The sequence below is a fragment of the Erpetoichthys calabaricus genome, chromosome 12 (genome assembly GCF_900747795.2).
Source record: "Erpetoichthys calabaricus chromosome 12, fErpCal1.3, whole genome shotgun sequence".
NCBI classification, from domain to species: Eukaryota; Metazoa; Chordata; class Cladistia; order Polypteriformes; family Polypteridae; genus Erpetoichthys; species Erpetoichthys calabaricus.
The window spans coordinates 114849172-114873064 of record NC_041405.2 but is presented as its reverse complement, the minus strand read 5'-3'; the positions used below and the strand labels follow the sequence as shown (position 1 = coordinate 114873064).

Below are 23893 nucleotides of genomic sequence, written 5' to 3'. Positions count from 1 at the left end.
TAACTGCAGGACTTGCCCACACCTGCCCATGAAATAGCTTTTGAGTAAATTGTCCAATTACTTTTGAGCCCCTGAAATGAAGGGATTGTGTTAAAAAAATGCTTTAGTTGCCTCACATTTTAATGCAATCGTTTTGTTCACCCCACTGAATTAAAGCTGAAAGTCTACACTTCAACTGCATCCGAGTTGTTTCATTTAAAATTCATTGTGGTAATGTACAGAACCAAAATTAGAAAAAAGTTGCCTCTGTCCAAATATTTATGGACCTAACTGTATCTCTCCATTATATTGCCCGCCCGACGAATTAAGGGAATTGGGCCAATTCCAGCAGGGATGCCATTACAGAATGTTCTACTAAGCCATGATATACAACACTGACAAATGCAATGAAACACTGTTCTGCATAGGCACCACAATTTGGTTAACATTGATGAATTTTCATTTGTATTTTTAAAGTTCCAGCCTTTTCTGGATAATACAAAGTTAAATGAAAAATTAAGCACTCAATATAAGGTGTTGCTGCATTCCAGAATGTGCTTAGATAAACAACTACACTTAGCCTCAGGCCTTAAGGCTGCATGAGACAGCAAGTGTAACTGAGAGCCCGGGGGTGTTAAACTCAGATCCTGGAGGGATGCAGCGGCTGCAGGTTTTCCTTTCAGGCACTTTCTTAATTACGGTAGTAGCCAATTACTGCTGCTAGTAGAATGGGACTATTTTCTAAGATTCATAATTATTTTTGTAAATAAAAAGTGGCACTCTGAGAAACGCTGATCACGGAATTACACAACATGTTTTATTAACAGAAAGAACTGGCATTTAATTATAAAAATGAACAGAGTCTGAGATCCTCACATAAGCTGGTCATCTCTTTGGCTCGCTTTGCATCTCATAATGGTTTGCCTTCTGTTTAAGAATAAAAAGAAACTATTAAGGGTTCTGTATCTTAAAATGCAGGCAAAGAGGTCAGTTCTGTTAGCATCAGCAATTGACTGCTAACGAAGAAACTACTGTGGCCCTACAAGATCAGAGTTTGCTTTAGACTACACAAAGATCATAAGTGAAATACTGTGCACTTAGTAGTTCTGTACAGACACAATAAAGCAATTTCAGCAAATGCTTTAAAGCACAGATAATGTCAGAAAAAAACAACTGCACAAATAAAAAGTTTTAATGAGTTTTATAATTTTATGTATGTGTTTGGAAATGCACTGATCAGTGTAAAATAACCTTATCAGGGCCAAATAAATTTAATTTCAGTTTTAACACATAATTCAAAGTAAACTGAAATCTAGTGAGATGAGTGCTTTGATTGGACCATTTTCATAATATAATCTAGTCACAATTTACTTGAGTTTATGCAACAATGCAAAATGCAGTGTCCTTCAAAGTCCTTAAGCTCACATTTCTGCAGTTGATCCTGCCCTGCGCAAGTGAGAGTAGCTCTGCACGGTCTCCTCAATGGCCTTATCTAGACGAACTAGCGGACTGTATCCCATGTCACATTTCGCTTTTTCACAGCTGTAGTAGTGGTACGTGCCAGCTAGGGCTACCCTCATGGGAGTGAAGGTAGGTTTGAAGGTAAGAAAAGGTTTTAGCAATAAGGACACAAGAGAGAGCATTACTGCCAAGTAGTATACCAGTAAATAGGGAAGATGGTATCGGGGGGCATCATAGCCCAAACCAACCAGTATTCGGGACAGGAACTCCCAAAATGGAATGGGCTCATCATTTGTGATGTGGTAAGCCTTGAGGAAAAGTAGAAAAGAAAATGTTAGAAGTTACACAATTACTTCTGTTAAAACCAAAGATATACCAAGAACAAATAATAATAACAACAATAATCAGAGCTTGATAAGCCTTTTTTCAAATTTTAATTTGGAATGGAACTCATGTCACTTTAGCTATTAAGTAACATCATCAACCACCACACAAAAGTTTAAAATATTTAACCTCTTCAAAATTTTGAATGAAATATAAAGTACAGCGCGCTTTAAATTTACAACAATTATCAAAAAGCTCCTTATAATACTCCATGACAATCAATTTCCTAATGTATAAGTGGCATGATAAAGAAGGAAATGGCATCACTAACTCACTAACTTTGGAATAATGTTGTTTGTAAACTTGAGCACCTTCTTTTGAGTTTGCATATTCTCCAAGTTCTTGCAGCAGCTTCTTCAGACAGTCCAAAGACATGCTAGTATGTTAGTGACTTTTAACTGTTCTGGTGAATTTGTATATACCAACATTAAGTGGGGCCCACCCAAAACAAGTTTCTATTGTTTATTCAATGCACCTAAAATAAGCTATTGTTCCACAATGAGCAAAGTGGCCAAACATATTTAAATTATTATTATTATCATTTTAAAAAATAGTAAATCTTCTCATTTTGACAACACTGAGCATGCTCACTTCTTATTCTTAGGTTTGTTTAGTACATGACACTTCATGACATTAACTCTCCAGGACTATATCATGAGTTTGATGACAACCATCACAGTACATTGTACCTCTATTTGATTTTTGTTTTGGATGTTAATAAATTTCATTTTTAATAGTTAGGCTGATACTCCAACAAGCATTTCCCTGCATTTTATTTGATGATCGCAGTGGGATACATCACTGTAGATTATGACAGACTAAATTCAATCAGGTCTCATACAAAAATAGTATTGTTATTGACAGAAATATTCCTGATTTTTGAATAATTAATTTCAGGACATTTTCCTTAGCGTGGACATGAGGATGTGCACAGATTCAGTACTTACAAAATCAATGTTGGACAGTCAGAAACACAAACTCTAAGAAGACTCTGAAAAAGTAAACACTTGTATTTTTTCACATTTCATACCACAAAATATAGAATTAAAGATGCAATTGATCTATGTGACTGCTTCAGTGATATGGTAATATATGCCACTATTTACTTAAAAGAACAGCTATTGAAATATTAATTAAGAACAAAAAATACATTTCTGGCTGTGATGAATTTCACAAGGCAATCCTATGTCATGCAAAAATAACTAAAAAGTGAAAAGTGTAGCTGTTTTTTTAATATGTAATATTAAATTATGGGCCAATTAATTTTGTAGCTGATATTCAGTCATTAAACTTTAGAAGGTATGAGTCAAGGTACAAGTCGTTATCAGCTAATAACTGCAAAGATTTAGCAAACACTGCTTGTACACCATAATTTCAGCAATAAAGTATGCATCATGTATACAAATAAACTAATGTCCTGGAAAGTGCAATCAAGTGATCAGATACCCTTAAATTATAAAATTAAAGAAAGCAATTGGCAAGATAAAAATAACATTACAATTCAACACCTACAATAACGTGAAAATGGGTGAGATTTAACTAAAAACAGTCTGCTAACATCACAGCCATGTCCATTGTTGCTTTGCAAACCACAAGTGACTCACCCAATTCAATAAGGTTGGAACCTTTTAATCACATCCAGCTTTAAAGAGCTGCTTTGTATTAAATAGGCTAAATAAACAATAACCGATTGTCTTTATGTGTTAGCAGTGAGAAACAAGATATGTTCTACAGAGAGATTTGTCTGTTGATTTACTTTTCATATTGCAAAAATATTATACTGGAGGGAATGAGTACAAAGCTCTGCAGAAGCTCAGCATTGCAAAATTCAAGTTTAACACAGCAGGTGAAAAGAAATCAGTCCCACACAAGCCTCTTCTGGAGACATTTCCTTTGGGACACAGTATATTAGCCCTCGCCTTCTGACATCAAGGAAGACAACTGCAAACCCTAAACCACATTTCAACCTTCTTGCAAAGTGTTTTTTTTTAATATAAACATTAGGCTGACTTTTGAAAACCATGTTCAGATAGCCAAATAAAATTATACAAAATGCTCATTGCTAAAAGAAACCAGTATTAGGTTATTAATAAATGAATCCTGCTATAGAAAAAAAAGAATTGTCTGCTACATAACAAACTGGAACAGAAAACTGGACAAATAAATACATTTACACTACTACCTCATAACCCCAGAGTAGTAGGATTGAACCCTGACATGGATAGCGTCTTTGTGATTTTTTTCTTTGTGTTAGTTTGTTCCTCCCACATTTCCCAAAAGGCCCTGTCACTTTGCATAATTTTACCCAGACATTTTCAATCATAGACTTCATTTAAATAATATAAACAAGATGGGAGCAGTCACAGCATGTTCCTGCGAGCTGGATTTGTGTAGCCTGACATCCTCTGCAAGTCAGTCTGGAGCTCATCCTTACAAAGCTGATTTTGTCTTAAGATGTAGGGGTGGGCTCTGTGTATGCGATGGCTGTCAACCAAAGATGGGCCACCCTGGAGTACAATGTATATAATGTAGCAACAAGAAATAAAAGGACATTTGTTGGAAGAGAGGCCAATCTGTGTCATCATGATAGAATGGTCAAAAAAAAAAAAGAAGATCGATTGCAGCTGAATTCATCGTGTTTGGAAAACATTCATGTAGCAACGACTATGTCACATAGCACATTATTGGCTGTCAGAAAAACGGATAAGCTTGCGATACTTTGGAAAAGTCAAACCTGTTGATTTTGTCAGGGCGAGTTGCAGACTGGTTGGACTGAGTTGCTGGGAATGTCAGGCTACACCACCACTTGTCAATGGAGCCTACCGCATCTACCTCCGACTCTCTAAGATTATGTAAATGACATCTGCAACTGAAAACCACTGAAAAAATAAAGTTACGTGACAGAGTTCTACATTATCATCCACTCAGATATCTAGAATGCAATCCAACATCCTCAGGTGATGAGATTAGACACCCCAGTTGTCAAGTTTGGCATACTTCCGACTAGAAATTGTGTAATGTAATGACAGCTTTAACTGGAGTCTCTCCAAACTGACCTGTGTAATGTGGCCTGCATGAACGTAGCCTGGCACTCATGCCCTGGGATTGCTCACTTCTTATTCTTAGGTTTGTTCAGTACATGACACTTCATGACATTAACTCTCCAGGACTATATCATGAGTTTGATGACAACCACCACAGTACACTGCACTCTTGCCCTGGGATTGTCTCTGCTTTGCATCCTGTCTTGCCAGGATAGGCTTTAACTCTTACTGGAACTCAACACGATTAAGGAGGTTTCATAATGTATGGTTGGGTTTAATTATTTTTGTATATTAGCTCATATAATACTCATGATAATTTTATCAAGCATTTGTTTGTTTTCTCCAAATAAAACAAATATCAGTGACTATTTTAAAGGAAAAGTAAGCAGAGAAGATGGGAGTGAAACGGAGAGAACAAATAGGCGGTTGAAACCTAAAATTGCATATGTGGAATATTCCTCACATTACACTTGGAATAACAGATGTATTTAAACAAAGGACGACGTAAACTGTTTTCTCTTGTATGTTAATAACAGCCACTGTATTCTGCATATGCCTTCAACAAATGCATAATTTACAGATTATACTATAGCAGCAGTAGGATACTGTACTGCATTAGCCATTATGAATGCAATGAGAAGTCAAGCAAAATGACACCTTTGATTAGCTAACTGAACAAATTACAATAGGCAAGCTTTCGAGGCAGCTCAGGCCCCTGGCTTGACTTCTTATTGCAGATTATACTACAAAAACAAGTAAAATGAGTATATGTCTGTGAGGAATGAGTTATCTAATAAAGTGCTATGTTTTACCTTCTTGAAACACATCTTTCTTTCTTTTCCTCCTACTGCCTTATAAAAAAATTTAAATGCACTATCACTTTTCAAAATATTATTAATTATTCAGTTAGTTCAAACACTTTCCAGAATATTAACTATACTTGTCTATGTCCCACAAATGTAGCTGTGCAAAGGAGAGTAACCAGGAGCACTTATGGACTCATAAGTGTGTCTAACTAGAAAAGGCTAAAATTATCTCCTCATACTTGTGTAGACGAAAGCTGGTGCGGAATTCTTTTCTAAAAATGTACAATGTAAGACCCTAAGAATTCTCTTAAGTTAACAGTAAAAGGTTTATTCAATAACCATAGTGGAAAAAGCTGAAGTGCATTTAAGATGAAAAATGAAAAATGTCTTAAGATGATTGTAGTATCACAGAATAAACTGAAGACATGTGTTGTTGAAGATGAACTCTTTACATATTTGAAGAAGAAATAAAAATGCTAATGTAGAAAACCAAAGGCAGATAGATGAACTGCAGTGAAACTTGTAACATTCATATTCTGAGCACAGTGGACACTGGAAGGACTACTTCATGACTGTCATCTGAGCATGTATAATGCTTAAACTTACTTTTCCACAAATAGCTGAATTTTTTTCAAGTCTCTCAGCCGCCAAGATATGCCCGTGAACAACATTTTTCACAAAGGTGAAATCAACAAGATTGTTTCCATCACTGTCAATGAAAAAAAAACAATAACTTTTTTTCTTTCCCCCAAAGATTTTATTTTCCGTAGCTATGCTGTGATTTAAAAGCACTGAACGTTTCTTTTGGGCAGCTATATTATTGACACATGTTACAAGATATACATTAATATTTCAGCCTAAGGATTTGAAGAAAACCATACTGAATGAGTCCTAATGTTTTAATTAAGAAATAATTGGAAAAAAAAAGTAAGAACTAGATTAATTAGATTATGAAACCCTTTCTAGAAACAAAAACAGAATTGAAAGTTCCTTATTTAGCCAATAATGCATAAAAGTAAACACATGTTTTGAAACCAACTTTTCTGTTACAGGATTGGGGTGAGCTGGACTTTATCCCTGCCAATAGTATATGCAAGGATGGCAGTAACCTCGAACAGGATTCATGCCCATACCCTTGGTTACTTATAATCAGTCAATTTAAAGTTTCCAATTAATTTAAAATTCATGTCTTTAAGAAGGAAATTCGAGTACATGAGAAAAAAGTAGGATTAAAACTTTATACCAATTACAAAACTAAATGAGTACAGAACCAATATTATATAAAATGTACATTAAAACCTGAAAGTGCTTTACTGCTAGACCTCTTAAAGAAATCATAAATACCAACCCAATGATAAATTTCATTTTTCCTCTCTTTGCAGTATCTACCAGAACTGGAACCAGCTGAGGGTCTCGTGGACCAAAGATCCCATGTGGACGAATTGCTACTGTTAGAAAATTCTCATCAGGATTATTTGACGATAGAACTTCCTGCCAGGGACAGAAGATATGGTCAAACAGAGAACCAGCACATCTTTTAACAATATTATAGAAACAGAAGATACAAGACACAATTTAAAATGGGCTCAGAAGTAAAACACTTTAGGGGTCACTGTGAATATTATTATTTATCAGTCAACAGTTATGTTTAGGAGTCATATGAAATCATCATTGAGAACTCGCACAGCTTTATTAGAACACCCACATAAAAGCAGGGGGAGTATTAAAAAACTGTCACTACACCCAATGGCAAGTGAGAGATTCAAACCCAGGGTGATGGATCAGTTACATATGTCAAAATTAGAATTCAATGTGTTTCAACAAAAAATAATGTAAAATGCATTGTTACCTACTTAAAATGTAATTGAAGGTATCAAAAACATAAAACTATAAATTTAATATTGGATACTGTTGGGCATCTGATTATTCTGCTAGGTTTTTGGAGACTGATTAAACTGGTACACAGTAAGAGATTGTGGCCAGATCCAGAAAGAGTGATGCAGCATGTTTGTCTGTTTCCTCCACTATTTGGGAGTTAACAACTTTAACAGAAAAACATTGACTGCAGCTGGACACTACCTACCAGTGTAGCCTTTATAAAAGCTAAGCCATCAGGGAGCCCAGTTCTCTTAAAGAAATACTCCACCCAGGTGCTTGGTCATGTCTGAGCACCTTCCATTTCAGTTCACGAATTGTGAGTTATTTAAGTAAAAAATACAAGTGTTTGGGACATTGTGAGCATACAACTGGATGATTTCTAATGTGGATTATGCATCCCAACACAAGATTTTTTTTCATAGATGTTTTGACAATGTTTGCTGTTGTCCAATGGTGGTCACCAATGATTTATGTTGTAACAAAAAAATTTTTTTAATCTCCGTTCTGTGTGAAAAAGTGAGATTAAAAAGTTTTATTGGGCTTCGCTAAAAAGTACATGAGGTAAGTAACATAAAAAAGACAAAATTTTTGGGTGAGTAGTCCTTCAAGATCTGCAAGGGAATATGGTGTCTTTGGATTAGAGAAACTTGACTGTAGACACTGCCAGCAGTGTGCTCACACACAACTGAATCATCTAGTCAATATTTCTTTGCTGTTTTGGTTCCTTGGCTCTTTTCACTTCTTTTCTCTACTTTTTACCATATGTAAAATAAAAATAGATTTGTCAAAATTTAATGAAGATTTCCCAGAGAAAGGCCTTGAATTTCATAACAGACATTTATGAAAATTGATTTACAAATAACTACACATAAATTATTTTTTTAAAGATATATTTAAAAAAATTAATTATTTACAGCACCTTTAAAACAATCTCACTTGGCACATCCTACATACAGTACCTGCTGCCACAAAAAAACTATAAAGCAGTATTTTAGATTTTTAAAGGTGTCTTTTTACCTAAAGTTTATCTGTAATTCATCAAAAGATATATTTAAATGGCTAAACATTGTAACGTACAGTACTGTATTTTTAAGATTTGGAAAATACATTTGTTTATAAAAATTGCCTTTAGAGAGATTTTACATGAGGATTTCTGTAAACTGCTTTAAGACATCTTTAATGCAAGTTTATGAAGATATGTTACATTTATTTGTAGACATTTTAGATGTATTTAAAGATGTCTCTAAATGATAAGTGGAGAGAAGTCAAGCAAAATTACACCTTTTATTTGCTAACAAAAAAGACTACAATATGCAAGCTTTCAAGGCAACTCAGGCCCCTTCTTCAGGAAATAAAAGGTGTCATTTTGCTTGACTTCTCTTTACATTCATAATGGCTAACACATTACAACATCCTAGTACTAATGATAAGTAGAGAAATTTAAATATTAAGAGTTTTAATCCATTTACAGATGTTTTAAAATAATAATTTGATGTTTTTTCCCAGAATTACTAATATACAAATTATTTTCTGGGATGCTACCATTTTCTCATTATGATTTTTTTTATGAAGAAACCCATATAGCATATGATTTCTAGACACCTCTTAAAATGTTATAATCTTTCAGTCAGTAATGTTACATTGCAGTACATTTCTTGAAATTCCACAGTATTATAACAAAATAGTATACTCAAATCTGCTTAATAAAACATACAGACTTTGTTGGAAGAACCAATTTTGGCAGTACCAGCTGGTCCATCATTGGGCTCACTCACACACAGACCGACACTCACGCTCATTCACTCCAACTTACAATTGCTGACTAACTTAACTTGCATGTTATGTATAAAATATACTTTGCATGATTGTTTTGTTACTCCAGGGATCCAGGTTTGTTTGCCATTCAAGTCATTTTCTGAGTGTTGTTTTTCCATGTTTTTTGGGGAATATTTAGTTTTTTTTCCCACATTTGAATGAAAGCATTCCAGTGGCGTATGTTGTCCTTTTCTTAGTTTGTGCATGTTGTGTTGTGCCATGAGCTCAACATTGCTTCTATATGCTTTTGTTCCCTGCAACTGCATAGAACACTACATGTGTTCAAAAACAGAATGGCAGATTTGAGCAATCTCCATCGGAGGAGGGTTACCCCAAAATAAAGCCTTAGTATTTAAAAAATAAAGGCAGGACAGTCAATTTTTCACTAAAACCTGACAGGTAACTTCTTAAATGTGACAGAATCTGTGTTTATGTCAAATACAAATATTCCTTTAATTAGAAACTGCTGCTAAACTAGGAAACAAAAATCTTGTACTATAGTTCGGGACTATAGTAGAAGTCAGACATGGAGACGCAGACATAAAAAGGTGGTATTTCTGAAAAAAAAAAAAAAAAAAGGGTTTTATTTACAGGTGCACAAAAAAATGTCCCAATCAAAAATAGTGAGCAATATATGAGAGAGTATCAAAAAAATAAACAGAATCTGTAGCTGGTGCATAATCTAGACTTACTTGTGTATTTTGATGCTAGGTGTAGCATACTTACAGCATTCTGTGCCAGACTGCCAAGTGGCGCTGCTCTGTATTGTTCATACTGGCATTCCGTGTCAGTTTTTCTTGGTGCTTATTAAATGTGTTCTGCGATTTTTGTGATGGGTGACCATAAAGAACAGCGAGCCTGTGTTAAGATGCTTGAAACTGCTTTTAAAAAGGAAGCTTTAAGTAAAACACAGGTCTATGAGTGGTTTTAGCATTTCAAACAAGGGGAAATGTCACTTGATCTTGCTCTGTGCAACTTTTTCTTGAAAAAATAACTCAGAGGAAAGCGTTTTTGTACCGTGGAGGAAGTCAAAGAAAAATCGCTGCAGGCATTGAACAATGTTCCTCTTCAGCAATTCCAAAAATGTTTCCACCAATGGGAAAACTGTTGGTACAAGTTCATTCATGCACATGAACAGTACTTTGAAGGAAACTAATGTTTCAGTAAGTAAAAATTATTAAAACAATTTTTTTTCAATTTTGGTTATTTTTGGGTACCCCCTCGTATACAGTGAACCTGTCAGACCCAAAAATGAAAAAAAAGACAAAATTGTAGTCTTCCTAAAGAAAAATGTGCTCAAGGAGAAGCGACACAAAACACAGTCCACTGAACCAACAAAAATATTCACAATGAAAAAAAAAAGACTGTATATACAAGAAAAACAAAAAGTGCACCACAAACCCAAACTATTAGATACCTCCACCAAAACAATACTACAACTTGAAGATACAGTATATATATAAAAATATTTACAAATATATGCACAAGCCAATGTTCGGTATACTAAATGAAATTGCTATGCCAACTACACTAAACACACCACCGAGTCTAAGCACAACCCCTTGAGGCAGGAAGTGCCTCTTATAGTCGGGGAACACATCTTCAGCCAATCCTGTAACATGTCACTGCCTTTTACCAATTGTGACTGACGCAGGTGCCTTCTGCACAGGTGCTCCTCTCATTCTTTGCAAGACATGTATTAAATAGGGCTAGCTGCCTCGCGAGCGAGCCTGAGAGTGAACTTGAGTGCATCCCGATGCACTCCCCTTGAAAGAGCCAATATGCACTATAAAAATACGTTACTTTTTCTTGGGGATCCCCTTCTCACACTAAGGCATGCACAAACTTAACTACACGCTTTGCACCTTTTCCTTTGCTAACAGCAGGTGGCTAAAAAGAAACCTTGGCCTGATAACAGGGTACACACATGTCCTCTGGCAGGCCAGACCTGGAGGCACGCTTGACCCGTCGTCGGTGTCCCGCTGCATGAAAATGCCGAACCTACCAAAGCCAAAGTAAAAAAAATGACAGAAAAAGCATACCCCGTGCTTCAATGATTTAAACATGTAAGTGCTTTAACTTTTATTCTGCAAAAGTCAACTTTACCTTATTCTTAGTACAGTGGTACCTCTGGTCACAACTGTAATTCGTTCCAAAACTCTGGACACAACCCGATTTGGCCGCGGCCCGAACGTACTTTCCCCATAATATTGTATATAAATACAATTAATCCGTTCCAGACCGTACGAACTGTATGTAAATATATATATTTTTAAGCACAAAAATAGTTAATTATACCATAGAATGCACACTGTAATAGTAAACTAAATGTAAAAACATTGAATAACACTGAAAAAACCTTGAACAATTAACATTGTAAGAGTTCACGCTAGACCCTTATGAACCACTCGCTGCAAACACTTTTAAGCACAGGGAAAAAAAATTAAATGCCACTTCTCTTGCAAAACTTTTCAAACCATCCTTTACTGGCTTTAAATTCCTCACCTTCACCACTAGAATAATTTTTTTTTTCAGCAAATCGCCATGAATCTTCCTAGCTTTCTCACATATGATCGCCTCGCTTACGCTATCCCCTGCAAGTTGCTTCTCGTTGAACCTCACTAGCAACAGTTTTTCCACCTCTTCCAACAGTTTTTCCACCTCTTCCAGCACTTAAGGCCTCTGCTTGGTTAACATTGTAACTCCTTTTGCAACATCAGCTACTTTGTTAGGCCCTGTATATGCAAACAAAAGAAAATGGGAAACGGAGAATGGGAAATTATTGGCGCGTACATATGCACATAGGGAAACTGGCGGCCAGTGTTTTTGTTTGCCACCAGAGTGTGTGTTCGTGAACAGAGGCAAAATTTTGGCAAACTTTTTAATCGTACCCCGATTTGTACGTGTTCGGAAACGTTCGTGACCAGAGGTTCTACTGTACTTTCCTTTAAAGTCGTAATGTCTGTTAGACGAATTACGACAAACCTATCATGTCAGAGCTAATGATCCAGAAATGTTAGGTGGTACTTGCCAAAGGTAGCTTCGCGATTCCTCTTATTTGGAGGATATCTCATGACTGACATCATGCAATAATATGCCTGGACTTGTTTGATCAGGAAAATCTACTGTAAGTACCGATCTGTCACTTGTAGATATTTGTTATTGTTTTATGAAGTAATATGCAAGAATACACAAAAAATCAGAAGAGCAATGTAATGCTGTTTCCAGTTTTTAGCTTATAGCTTGCATTTGCTCAGTCAGCAGGGTTTATCGCATTGGTTGAAATCTGTTGGTCAAGGGTCTTGTCTTTTTCGGGAGATGAATGTCTGAGACATACAGTAACTCTGTTAGCAGCGGTGTTATTTTTCCTTTTTTTTTTCTATCATCCTGAGGTGCCCTGTATTTACTCAACCCAAGGGTTTTAATTACAGTATATGCAAGTATATATAAGCACGAGTAGCAGAAAAAAGGCTCAGAAAGAAATGGAAAAGACAACTAAAGCTTCATCAAAGCATTAACAAGCCTCAAGTTCAAGATATGGCCTGCCAGAGACTGACATGAAAAAGAAACACAAAAGAACAGATCTCCTGCGAACTGATGCTACAGCATTGGCTCCATTGGCTCCAGCCGAGAGTGAAAGTGGAAGTGAAGCTGGAAGTGAGTCAGGCCAGGAGAACTTGTCAGTCCCTGGGTTTATTCTTTTGGGACTACTTAAGATTATATTTTAGGTTTATAGTTTTTGGATTGTATTAGAAATAGATATCTCTACTTTAATCTTTCTACACCGCTTCTGGGGGGCTTATTTTGTTTTGAACATGCTCTGTGTCTAAGCACGTCAAAGGACTAGGACTTCGTGAAGTTTGGTCTAGACTCACTTGAGGAGGCAAAACGGGGGGTTGGGCTGGGGAGGGAGAGAGCAAGCTATTTCTAATCTATCCTTTTTACCCCCACAATTCCATTCTAAGTGCCAACACAACAATAGGTTTCATAGCTATAACACTTTGGCAAAATTGGAAATTAAGGTTAAAGCTATCTTATGTAATAATGTACTACCTTAATTTAAGATTATAAAATGTCAACAAAAGGTCAGAAGCAATACCTCTATGACCAAACAGTGAAGTTTGTGAGCTGGGTTGTCAAACGTCTCAATCACAAATTAAAGAGAAAGAAAGTATTCTCTCACCTAACAGGTCTAAATGCCAAGATAGTGTTTTTACAGGAGACTCACTTTATAAACAATGATCAATTTTGGTTGCACAGAAAGTGGACTGACCAAATATTTCATTCCAGCTATACAAAGATAACCAGAGGTGTGGGAATCTTAATACATAGAACAAATTCATTTGTAGTATCAGATGTAGTATCTGATCCTAAAGGGCGATATTGTGATGGGTAATTTATTTAATTGTAAAATGATTTTGACAAATATCAACGCATTCAATGTGGATGATAGAGACTTTGTCCAAATTGTATTTGTATCCATTCCTATTGTGAACACTCATAAAATTATAATGACCGGAGCCTTTAATTGTGTTTTAAATCCAGACCTAGACAGGTCTTTAGCAACAGTGGTGATAACATCTAACTCTGCAAAAACAATTACACAGTTTGTAATCAATCATAACTTATCAGACCCATGGAGATTTCTAAATCCAAACTTAAGAGCATATATCTTCTTCTCACCAGTACATCACTGCTACTCAAGAATTGATTGCTTCTTTACAGATAAAAATTTTTTGCCCATGATCAAATCTTGCAAGTACGATGCTATTGTTATCTCTAACCATGCCCCTCTGATCATGGAGCTCAAATCACTATGCCCTACATACTCCTCTCGCAGCTGGTGTCTTAAACTCCAATTATTAGCGGATGAGAACTATACAGAATTTATATACAGGCAAACTGATTATTTTTTAGAGATAAATGCATCCTCAGAGATCTTTGCAGTATTTCACATCTCTCTCACAAAAATAAATTGAAAACCAAGAAGGCGTTCAAGTTAGTCAGCGAAATTACCAGAATAGATCAAGAACACGGCAGGTCTCTAAATAAGTAACTTTATAGGAAAAAAAGACAGGTTTTGCAAACAGAATTCAACCTCTTGCAAAAAAAAAAGGAAACAACTGATTTTAAAATTGTGATATCATTACTAGGAACACGGAGAGAAGGCTAATGCACAGGAAGTTTGCAAGGTAATATCAGTAATTGCCAACAAAGGCAGAGAAAAAAATCATTGACCATAAAAATATAATGCAAACATCTACAGAGTACTGTAAATTCTTATATTCTACTCAGTTTAAAGAAGACAAGACACAATCTTATGCTTTTTTATGCATTACAGATAACAGCTAGATACTCTTAGTGCAGAGGAACAAGATAAACTTCTGATACTCTCAGAATTACTGGACGCTATAAACTTACTTCAGAGTGGGAAAACTGCAGGTCCTGATTGCTACCTTGCTGAATTTTATAAAAAAAAAATTAATTAAGTTAATTCCCCTATTATTAGCAACATTTATAGAATCCAGACACAATACAATTCTACCACAAACTTGTGGCCAAGCATTAATTACCATTTTTCCTAAGAAAAATAAGGACTTATTACAATGTGCATCATGCAGACCAATCTCTGTTCTGAATAACAATGTTAAGATACTCTCCAAAGTTCTAGCAAGAAGGATTGAAGTACTTCCTTCAGTAATATCACAAGACCAAACCGGATTTGTTAAAGTCAGGCACTTAGCTTCTGTGTTATCGTGATGCTTCCCTCTACTTAACCTTAACCTATTTTCTTCAAGGATAAGTGTACTCATCAGGCTCGTTACCGGGTTGGTCTACTGTCTCACCTTAAGATTAACACACACACACATAGATATACACATACACACAGACCCTAACCACAACAGTGCCCTATGAATGACGCATACACAGCTGGTTAATCTCTAGCACTTATGAATAACACTTACACAACTTATCACTTTCTTAGCATTTCAAGAGACTTACTTATTATTGGCACTAACAACATATCCATCCATCCATTTTCCAACCCGCTGAATCCGAACACAGGGTCACGGGGGTCTGCTGGAGCCAATCCCAGCCAACACAGGGCACAAGGCAGGAACCAATCCTGGGCAGGGTGCCAACCCACCGCAGGACACACACAAACACACCCACACCCACACACCAAGCACACACTAGGGCCAATTTAGAATCGCCAATCCACCTAACCTGCATGTCTTTGGACTGTGGGAGGAAACCGGAGCGCCCGGAGGAAACCCACGCAGACACGGGGAGAACATGCAAACTCCACGCAGGGAGGACCCGGGAAGTGAACCCGGGTCCCCAGGTCTCCCAACTGCGAGGCAGCAGCGCTACCCACTGCGCCACCGTGCCGCCACTAACAACATATAATGTTTTAAATACATCTCAGACCTAAATATTACTTTGGTCTCTAGGAATATATTCAAACATACAAAGGCTCAACATCCTTGGCTACAGGCCATTTATCAACCAAGAATGCCTTGTACTGTTCCCTACTACTGGGTGAAGCTCACACCCTCAGCCTTTATAAACCTTGCAGATCAGAGCATATGGCAAACTTCCGACTATTCCAGGAGCTCTTAATACTGTATATACTGTACCTTATTACCTCAATCACTCTAGATATGAAGACTAAAGTACAGAAAGTTAAAAGTATCATGGTATTTATTACATGAATAATAATAATACTAAATAGAACAAGGAATAATAGAAAATAAAATTGATAGTAAAGTCTGGGGTTACATACACATTATATATCTATCTATCTATCTATCTATCTATATATATATATATATTATATATATATATATATATACATCTTTAGGAAAAGCTTACAAAAAAGTACATATGTCAAAGATGAATGCCCCAGGCAGTTTGTGATCTAGCACTCAAAGTTGTTCATGCGATGCTTTGCTGACGATCAGATGAAAATGGCTACACATTGCTGGCATCCTCTTCTGTCATAACTGTTTCCTCTTCTTCCGATGTTGCTCTTCATATGAGGCATATTTATTATAACAGTTTACGCTGGGTTGGGGTTTTGCAACATGTGGTTGTTAGATACACCTGACTGGCTGGCTGTCAATATGATGGATGAATTTTCTCAGACTCTTTAATCTTTTTGAGTACGTCCATTTTCCCAAACAATCAAGTTTTTGATGTTTTAAAAATCTCCTGTTTCAAGATGTAAACTAGTTTGGCCATTTCTAGTCCCATGGCACCATCTGTTCGCAGGTTGTAAAGTAATCAGATACAGCTTCATCAGCATGTCTTCCTTTCCCAAGCTGTAAACCAGTTTAGTCCTGGTGCCCATCTCTTCACAGGTGATAAAATCATCAATACAGCTTGAGGCTTCTCCTGAATTGCTGCTCAGTTCAAACAGTTGTTACTGTGATTGATACTGGTACAATTCAGGAAAACAGAAAGCTTTGACGTTAAACTGCCCACATAAGTGTCCTGTATTTAAGTTCATCTTGTTTTGTCTTGACCAAAATATAATGCAACTACATTTTCAGATTATACACACCACAACAGCTTCCAATTTTCAACGCCAGTTTAATGTAATATATTCACCCATTTAGTCTGATATGGTTGAATGGGACTACCTATTCACCACATTATACAAATTTGGGTTTAGCCCGAACATATGTGCATGGATCAAATTACTGTATACCAGTCCAGAAGCTTCCGTTTGCATTAACATTATTTTAGACTACTTCAAACTAGAATGTGATATTAGGCAAGGATGACCCCTGTCACCACTGCTCCTTGCAATCGCCATTGAACCACTGGCTGTTCACTTTCGAAATGCATCTGAGATAAAGCGGATTATCAGAGAAGGATTTGAATAGAAAGTATCACTAAGTACAGATGATATGATACTATATATATCAGACCCACAAAATTCTGTGCCTGCAGTCCTAACAGCACTCACAAAATTTCAAAAGATATTTGGACTCAAAATTAATTTGAATAAAAGTGTGCTTTTTCCAGTGAACTTTCTAGCACAGAACATCAAATTGGACGCCTTCTCTTTTATCATTACAGATCAGTTTGAATACTAAGGGGTAAACATCACAAGTAAATGTAAAGCTCTTTCTCAACAAATTTTCGCTGTCTGCATGGAAAAACTTAAACATGAAATGCATAGATGGTCTACTGTACCTTCCATCTCACTTTAGCAGGGAAAATCAACACTGTCAAGATGAATATCCTTCCCGAGCTTCTTTTTCTATTTCAAACCATGTCCATATACATTAACAAATCATTTTTTAAGAAATTGAAGTCCATAATAACCTAACTTATTTGGAATTTGAAACATCCACGCATGCAAAGGGTGACCCTACAACAACCTAAAGCAGAAGGCGGTATGGCTCTACCCAACTTTCGTTTTTATTACTGGGCGGCAAATATACAAGCTATAAAAACCTGGACATTGACACAAACAGATGAACACACACAAGCTTGGTCCACAATAGAAATAAAATCCTGCAGTACTTCTTTATATTCCTTGCCTTGTACCCCAGTAAACACAAGTTATCGTCAATATACAGTACTAACAACCCAACTGTCCTTCATTTACTCAGAATATGGAACCAATGAAGGAAGCGCTTCAAGATAGAGAAGCTATTATTTGTTGCACCTTTACATGATAACCACATTTTTTCACCCTCTCAAACTTAAACAGTTTTTAATGTTTGGAAAAAGTAGGGGATTAAATAATTTAAAGATAGAAAAGTGACAGTCCCTCCCTTTCCAAGATTCCAGAGTAGAGTGGGGAAAAGGATCTCTCACGCAGCATTTCATAAAAGAAGTGGAAGGTAGCCATGCACAGAATTCACTCTAGCTCCATATGCACAAAGCATACAGTTATTCAACTTGAAATCTTTTATTGAGCACATCTGTCTCGTTTAAAATTGTCCAAAAAGTTTGCAGGGCAAGATCCAACCTGCAAATGTTGTAATCGAGCCCCAGCTTCACTGGGCCACATGTTTTGGACGTATACCAAATCAACATAATTCTGGATCAAACTCTTTAAATGCTTATCAGACAGCATTCAGACACAGGCAAAACATGCAAACTCTACAAAAACAGTGACTGTGCTATGAATTGAATCTTGGCGATATGAAAGACCTTTTTTAATGCCATATGTCCATTTAAGAGAAATAGACCCTCAGTGGTTCAAAAGTAGTACAGCAGATAATGGAAACTGCAGTTCTATAATAGTAGTAGTCATAGTACTTGCATGTGTGGCAAACATACAAGGAAATAATAAAGCGGGTAAGTTATTCCACCAGTTACCGAGAGGGAAAAAGACCTGCATTTAGCTAAAACCAGTGTGCAGCTATGATGTTACTTTACTTATACACTCTGTTCATTTGTTTTGCTACACATATTTTGATCTATTGCAACGATTTTACACCAATGTCAAAAAATACAAATGCAGATTAAACCAAGAATGTATATTGGTCGACTTCATTCATTTTTCTCAAATCAAGTTTTCCCCAAATTTCACTGGATTTATTGAGTAGAATTCCCCATTAATTGAGGCTGACTGACACTGTATAAATACAACGCAACAGCAACTTAAATCATTTCAACTTCATACTTGCCTTTTCTTGTAGGATTTTGGTCTCTGTGTAGTAATCAATGGGCTTCTTCGCATAGGGTAGATCCTCTTGGCCATTCTTTACATCAGAACCCTCAAAAACAACACTAGCACTGCTTGTCAAAATTAATTTCTATGAAAGATTACAAAAAGTGTAAAGTTATACATACATTGTTTTTTCCTTCTATTACTAATGCAAAAATTTGATTATGTTGAAAACTAAAATTTAATTGTAATTTGTTAAGATGTTTTTCTGATTTAAATAAGTACACATTTTACAGTATTTAATTTTATGCATTAATTTCTGTATTTACTTAATTATGTGTTTTATTAGAGGAACATTCAGGGAATGTTATCTCTCAAGGAAGTCCTGAGCCTCAGTAAAATAGATGTACATAAAGTTTGGAACTCAGCTGTCACTAGACTTCCTGTTTTAGTGCTCCCACCCATGTGAGTCAAACATAAAATAATATGTAATGTTCACAAATCTTAAATAAATATGATAAACACCACAAACCATTAAATTCATTACAGCGCAAAATGGTAGAGCCACACACACAAACCTCCAAGTTCTTTAATAAAGTAAATAGTTCAGTATGCATTAAAATAGCACAGGCAGTTTTATAGACATAATATGATAGGAGTTCAAAATGTCCTATAATAAAAAGTACAAAGTTAACCTCACTGGTATTTCTCAAAAGATCAGATAACTTAAGCAGGTATTTCAGGTCTCTCTATCCAGAGAATCCATCTCATAACCTTAAAGCCATCATCATTACGGAGTTGTGGGATGCTTTAAGAGCATAAAAATTTGTTTATTTTTGCTGGCGATTGTACCTTACTTTCAAAATATGTTGAAACTATTGACTCCTTAACAATGGAAAATGCTTGGTTCTTTTTCTCTTACAGCCTTCTGATTCCTGACCTTCTGCCTGTGTATGTTCTGCTGTTCTTAAAACCCTTTTCTGTTTAACAGACAAACGTTATGAAACAGCTGGCTACTGCCAGTATCACAAAGGTTACTTTTGTGTTGAACATATTAAATAATCTGAATTTACTCAATTTACACACATCTCCTTATTTCCATCTCGTTTCCTTCCACTCTCTGTCTTGGTTGGTCTTGGTATGGCTGGCTGCATAACAAGAAATGCTTAATTATGCCCTGCCAATCCTTAACTCAATAAGAAATGTTCTGTTTTTCAGACATTCTTTAGCAAGGATTAAGCTAAACAACTGCTTATAATAAAAAAAAGTACAGATTTTAATGACTAACGTATCTAAAGTAACCAAGAATTATGCCAGCAAACAACAGTATTAAAATTACAGACTTCTTGCAACCAGTAAAAGCTGTACTGATCCCACAATCTAACAGAGATCCATCAGGTACTACCATATAGCACTCATGAACACCAAACAAGAACACTATTTCTAATGTTCCTTAATTTTAATCACCACCTCTGTAATCCTGATAAATTTGAACTTGCATTATATTCAGTCACTTTAGAGCGAGGCATCTGTAAAAATCCAAATACACTGCTACAAAAATTAAGGGAACACTTTATCATCACAGTCTCACACCAAGTCAGTTAAGCTTCAGGGATAGCAATCTGTCCAGTTAGGGAGCATAAGCGATTGTGAATCAACGTCACCTGCTGTCCAGTTAGGGAGCATAAGCGATTGTGAATCAACTTAACCTGCAAATGAAAGTGACAACAGGTGCACTGGAGGGGCAACAGCAAGACAAACCCCCCAAAAAGGGAATTGTTTTGCAGGTGGTGGCCACAGACAGTTGTTCTTTCCTTATTGTTCCTCACTGATTCTTCTGTAGTTTTGCATTTTGCTAGTGTCCTTGTCACTTCTGGTAGCATGAGGTGGGACCTGCGACCAATTCAGGTTGCACAGGGAGTCCAGCTCCTCCAGTATGACACATCCATACATACCGTTGCAAGAAGGTCTCCCAGGACAGTCTCAAGAGCATGGACGAGATACCAGGAGAGTTACAGAAGGAGAGCTGGACAGGGCCATAGGAGGACATCAACCCAGCAGCAGGACCGGTATCTACTCCTTTGTGCGAGGAGGAACGGGAGGAGCGCATCCAGAGTCCTATAAAATGACCTCCAGCTGGCTACTGGTGTGCTCGTTTCTGACAGACTCCATGAGGATGTCATGAGGGTCTGCCAGACATCCTCTAGTGGGATCTGTGCTCACAGCCCATCACCATGCAGGTCAATTGGCATTCACCAGAGAATACCACAATTGGTATGCGGCTCCGTTACTGGCACCCCATTCTTTTCGCAGATGGCAGTACGTTCAGACCAAGCATGTGACAGATGTCATATACAGATCATAGTGTCTGAAGTCACTATGGTGAATGTTATGCAGCCTGCAGTATCATCCAGCATGACCAGTTTGGTGGTAGGTCCGTGATGGTCTGGGAAGGCATACCTTGGAGAGTCGCAAAGACCTCCACATGCTAGGCAACAGTACCCTGACTGCAGTTAGGTATTAGGATGAAATCCTCAAAGCCACTGTCAGACGTTATGCTGGTACAGTGAACCCTGGGTTCCTCCTGGTACAGGACAATGCCTGGTTTCATTTGGCCAGAGTTTGTAAGCAGTTTCTGGATCACAAAGGCATTGATGCCATTGACTGGCCAGCATGTCCTCAGACCTGAATCCAATTGAGAATATCTGGGACGTTATGTATCGATGCATCCAACACCGGCCAAGTAGTGTCACAGACTGTCTAGGAGCTCACTGATGCCCTGATCCAACTCTGGGAGGAGATACCCCAGGACACCATCCGTTGTCTGATCAGGAACATGCCCAGACATTGTTGGGTGTGCATTCAGGCACATGGGGGCCATACACACTACTGAATCATATTTAGTTTCAGTGATGAAATTCACACAAGTTGGATCAGCCTGTGATTTCAGTTCTTGACTTCGATTTTCGGTGTGATGTTGAACTCAGCACCCAATGGAGTGGTGATTTTGGTTTCCGTTGACTGTTGTTACATCATTATGTTCTCAATGAATTACACAGTATTACTCAGTAAAGATTTTCCACTTGAATATTTTGTTCATCGATATCCAATGTGTGATTTACGTGTTCCCCTAATTTTTGAGCACTGTATTTCTCCAATTGTCCTTTAAACTTAAGACTTACATTAGACTGAATGTGAGAAAAAATGTAATTTTTGTGACAAACCTGTCAGATTTTAAAAATACTAAAGGTAGGTTCAACAAGCTTGTTCACACCATGTCAAACTTAAGTGGGTGTGCATGTATGCAAAGGGTAAATCTTTTGTTATACAGTATGTGGGTTAGTTATACTGCAAAATAAACAGTTCATTGTTTTTTTAAGGATTAAGTAAAAATCCGGCAAAGAGAGAATTTTCTTTTCTTACTTTGCTTTTATTTTCTTTGCAATGTTTGCATTGGTGCAAAAGTTTTGTGCAACTCAATTCCTTTGATAAATGAGTCCCACAAACAATTCCAATAGTCAGTATAAAGCAAGTTTAGAAAATGGATGGATGGATATTGATAACTTGATAATATGTAGCAAATACATGTACTTTAACGTGGGAACCATATGCTTTAAAATATGTGAAGTGGATTTGTAAAGTTCACTTGCTCATAAAAATATTAGCAAATGAATCAATGAAAATAAAAGCTCTAGCAGAAACATATAATCAAAATAATGGTTTATGGGAAAGTCACAGTAATGCTTATATAACCTAGTTTTGCAGGATGGCTGACATATTCCTGAGCATTCAAGCATTACTGTACAGGCTTGTGTTGATGACTGTGGTGAAATGAAACATTGCTTTGACCCTGTGGTTTGTCACTGGTGATGTCACTACCTTACTAAACAATCTATTAACCATCATGCTGAAGTTACCTCTCATACTATTCTCAAACAAAAGTTTATAAATCTTAAAACATAGCATTCTGAATCTTTGATTAAAATGTAATAGACCACTATGAAAAATGGGGAAGGATAGCATCAATAAAGGCATCTCGCCATAAAAACCATGCCGAATCATGGGGAAATCTAGTAAAAAAAATATCGACTCCGTATAAAAATGGGAATAGCTACAGAAGAAGTAGAAGACCACTAGTGGTAGGACTATAAGAACGATCATCAGAGGACATGTAACTACTGTTAATGTGAAAGTGAAAAAAGCAAAATCAAGTGAGAGACCAGTAGAAATCTAAGAACAAAAAATGCAGTTACCTTACATTAAAATTGGTTTGTTGTTAATCTTTCATTCAGGGACAGTATAGTACATGGATCAACAAAATAATATCACTGTAACAGGTCAATAACAAAATGACAATAAACAGTATCAATAAATACCTACAAATATACTGTATAACCATATCTACATTAAAATAAAAGCATAAGTTATTAACAACATGTACCAAACAGAAGAGCTAATAACCAAACAATAGAAATAACTGAACCTCATCTGAAAAATCCTTTTCAGAGATGTGTTAAAAGTATAGCCTTCAGTAACACAATTAAGAGTCCTCATGCTTTTCAAACTTCAATTTACAGAAAGAAATATCTGGATGATAAATTAAGAAAAAGTCCAGTTGATGGTATTCTAATATTTAACAATGTAAAATTATACATGTCAATTGTTAATACCAATGGTTCTTAAATTTTTCTTTCTCACAACCAAACGTTTTCCTTTTTTGTGCCTTAGCGACCCAAAATCACCATGCACTGTCATCCCGGGGATCCACCCTCCTAGGAAAATCAATGCCAATTATCATCCCTGGGAGTGGGGTCAAGGTTTCCACCTGCCCACAATGACCCATCGCCAGGCATTCTGCAAATCATTTGTGACCCTTTCCCATTCAGTACTAT

At 36.6% G+C, this 23893-nt stretch overlaps 1 protein-coding gene and 1 long non-coding RNA gene across 3 annotated transcripts in view; both read right to left on the bottom strand.

The window, feature by feature from the left end:
• Positions 1–779: 779 nt before the first annotated feature.
• nsdhl (NAD(P) dependent steroid dehydrogenase-like) overlaps positions 780–23893 on the bottom strand; it is a 38160-nt gene continuing 15046 nt past the window's right edge. For both annotated transcript variants that reach the window (XM_051934819.1, XM_051934820.1), the window contains exons 5-8: positions 19017–19149; positions 7023–7161; positions 6281–6383; positions 780–1748 (exon numbers count right to left, since the gene is read on the bottom strand). In XM_051934819.1, the coding sequence (XP_051790779.1) occupies positions 1401–1748; positions 6281–6383; positions 7023–7161; positions 19017–19149 (723 nt within the window). In that variant the 3' untranslated portion in view covers positions 780–1400. The remainder of the gene's footprint in view (positions 1749–6280; positions 6384–7022; positions 7162–19016; positions 19150–23893) is intronic.
• On the bottom strand, positions 2519–6271 carry LOC127529840 (uncharacterized). Its single transcript, XR_007936455.1, has 2 exons — positions 5029–6271; positions 2519–4909 (listed from the first exon to the last, which is right to left on the bottom strand). It is a non-coding gene; the product is annotated as an uncharacterized LOC127529840 (long non-coding RNA).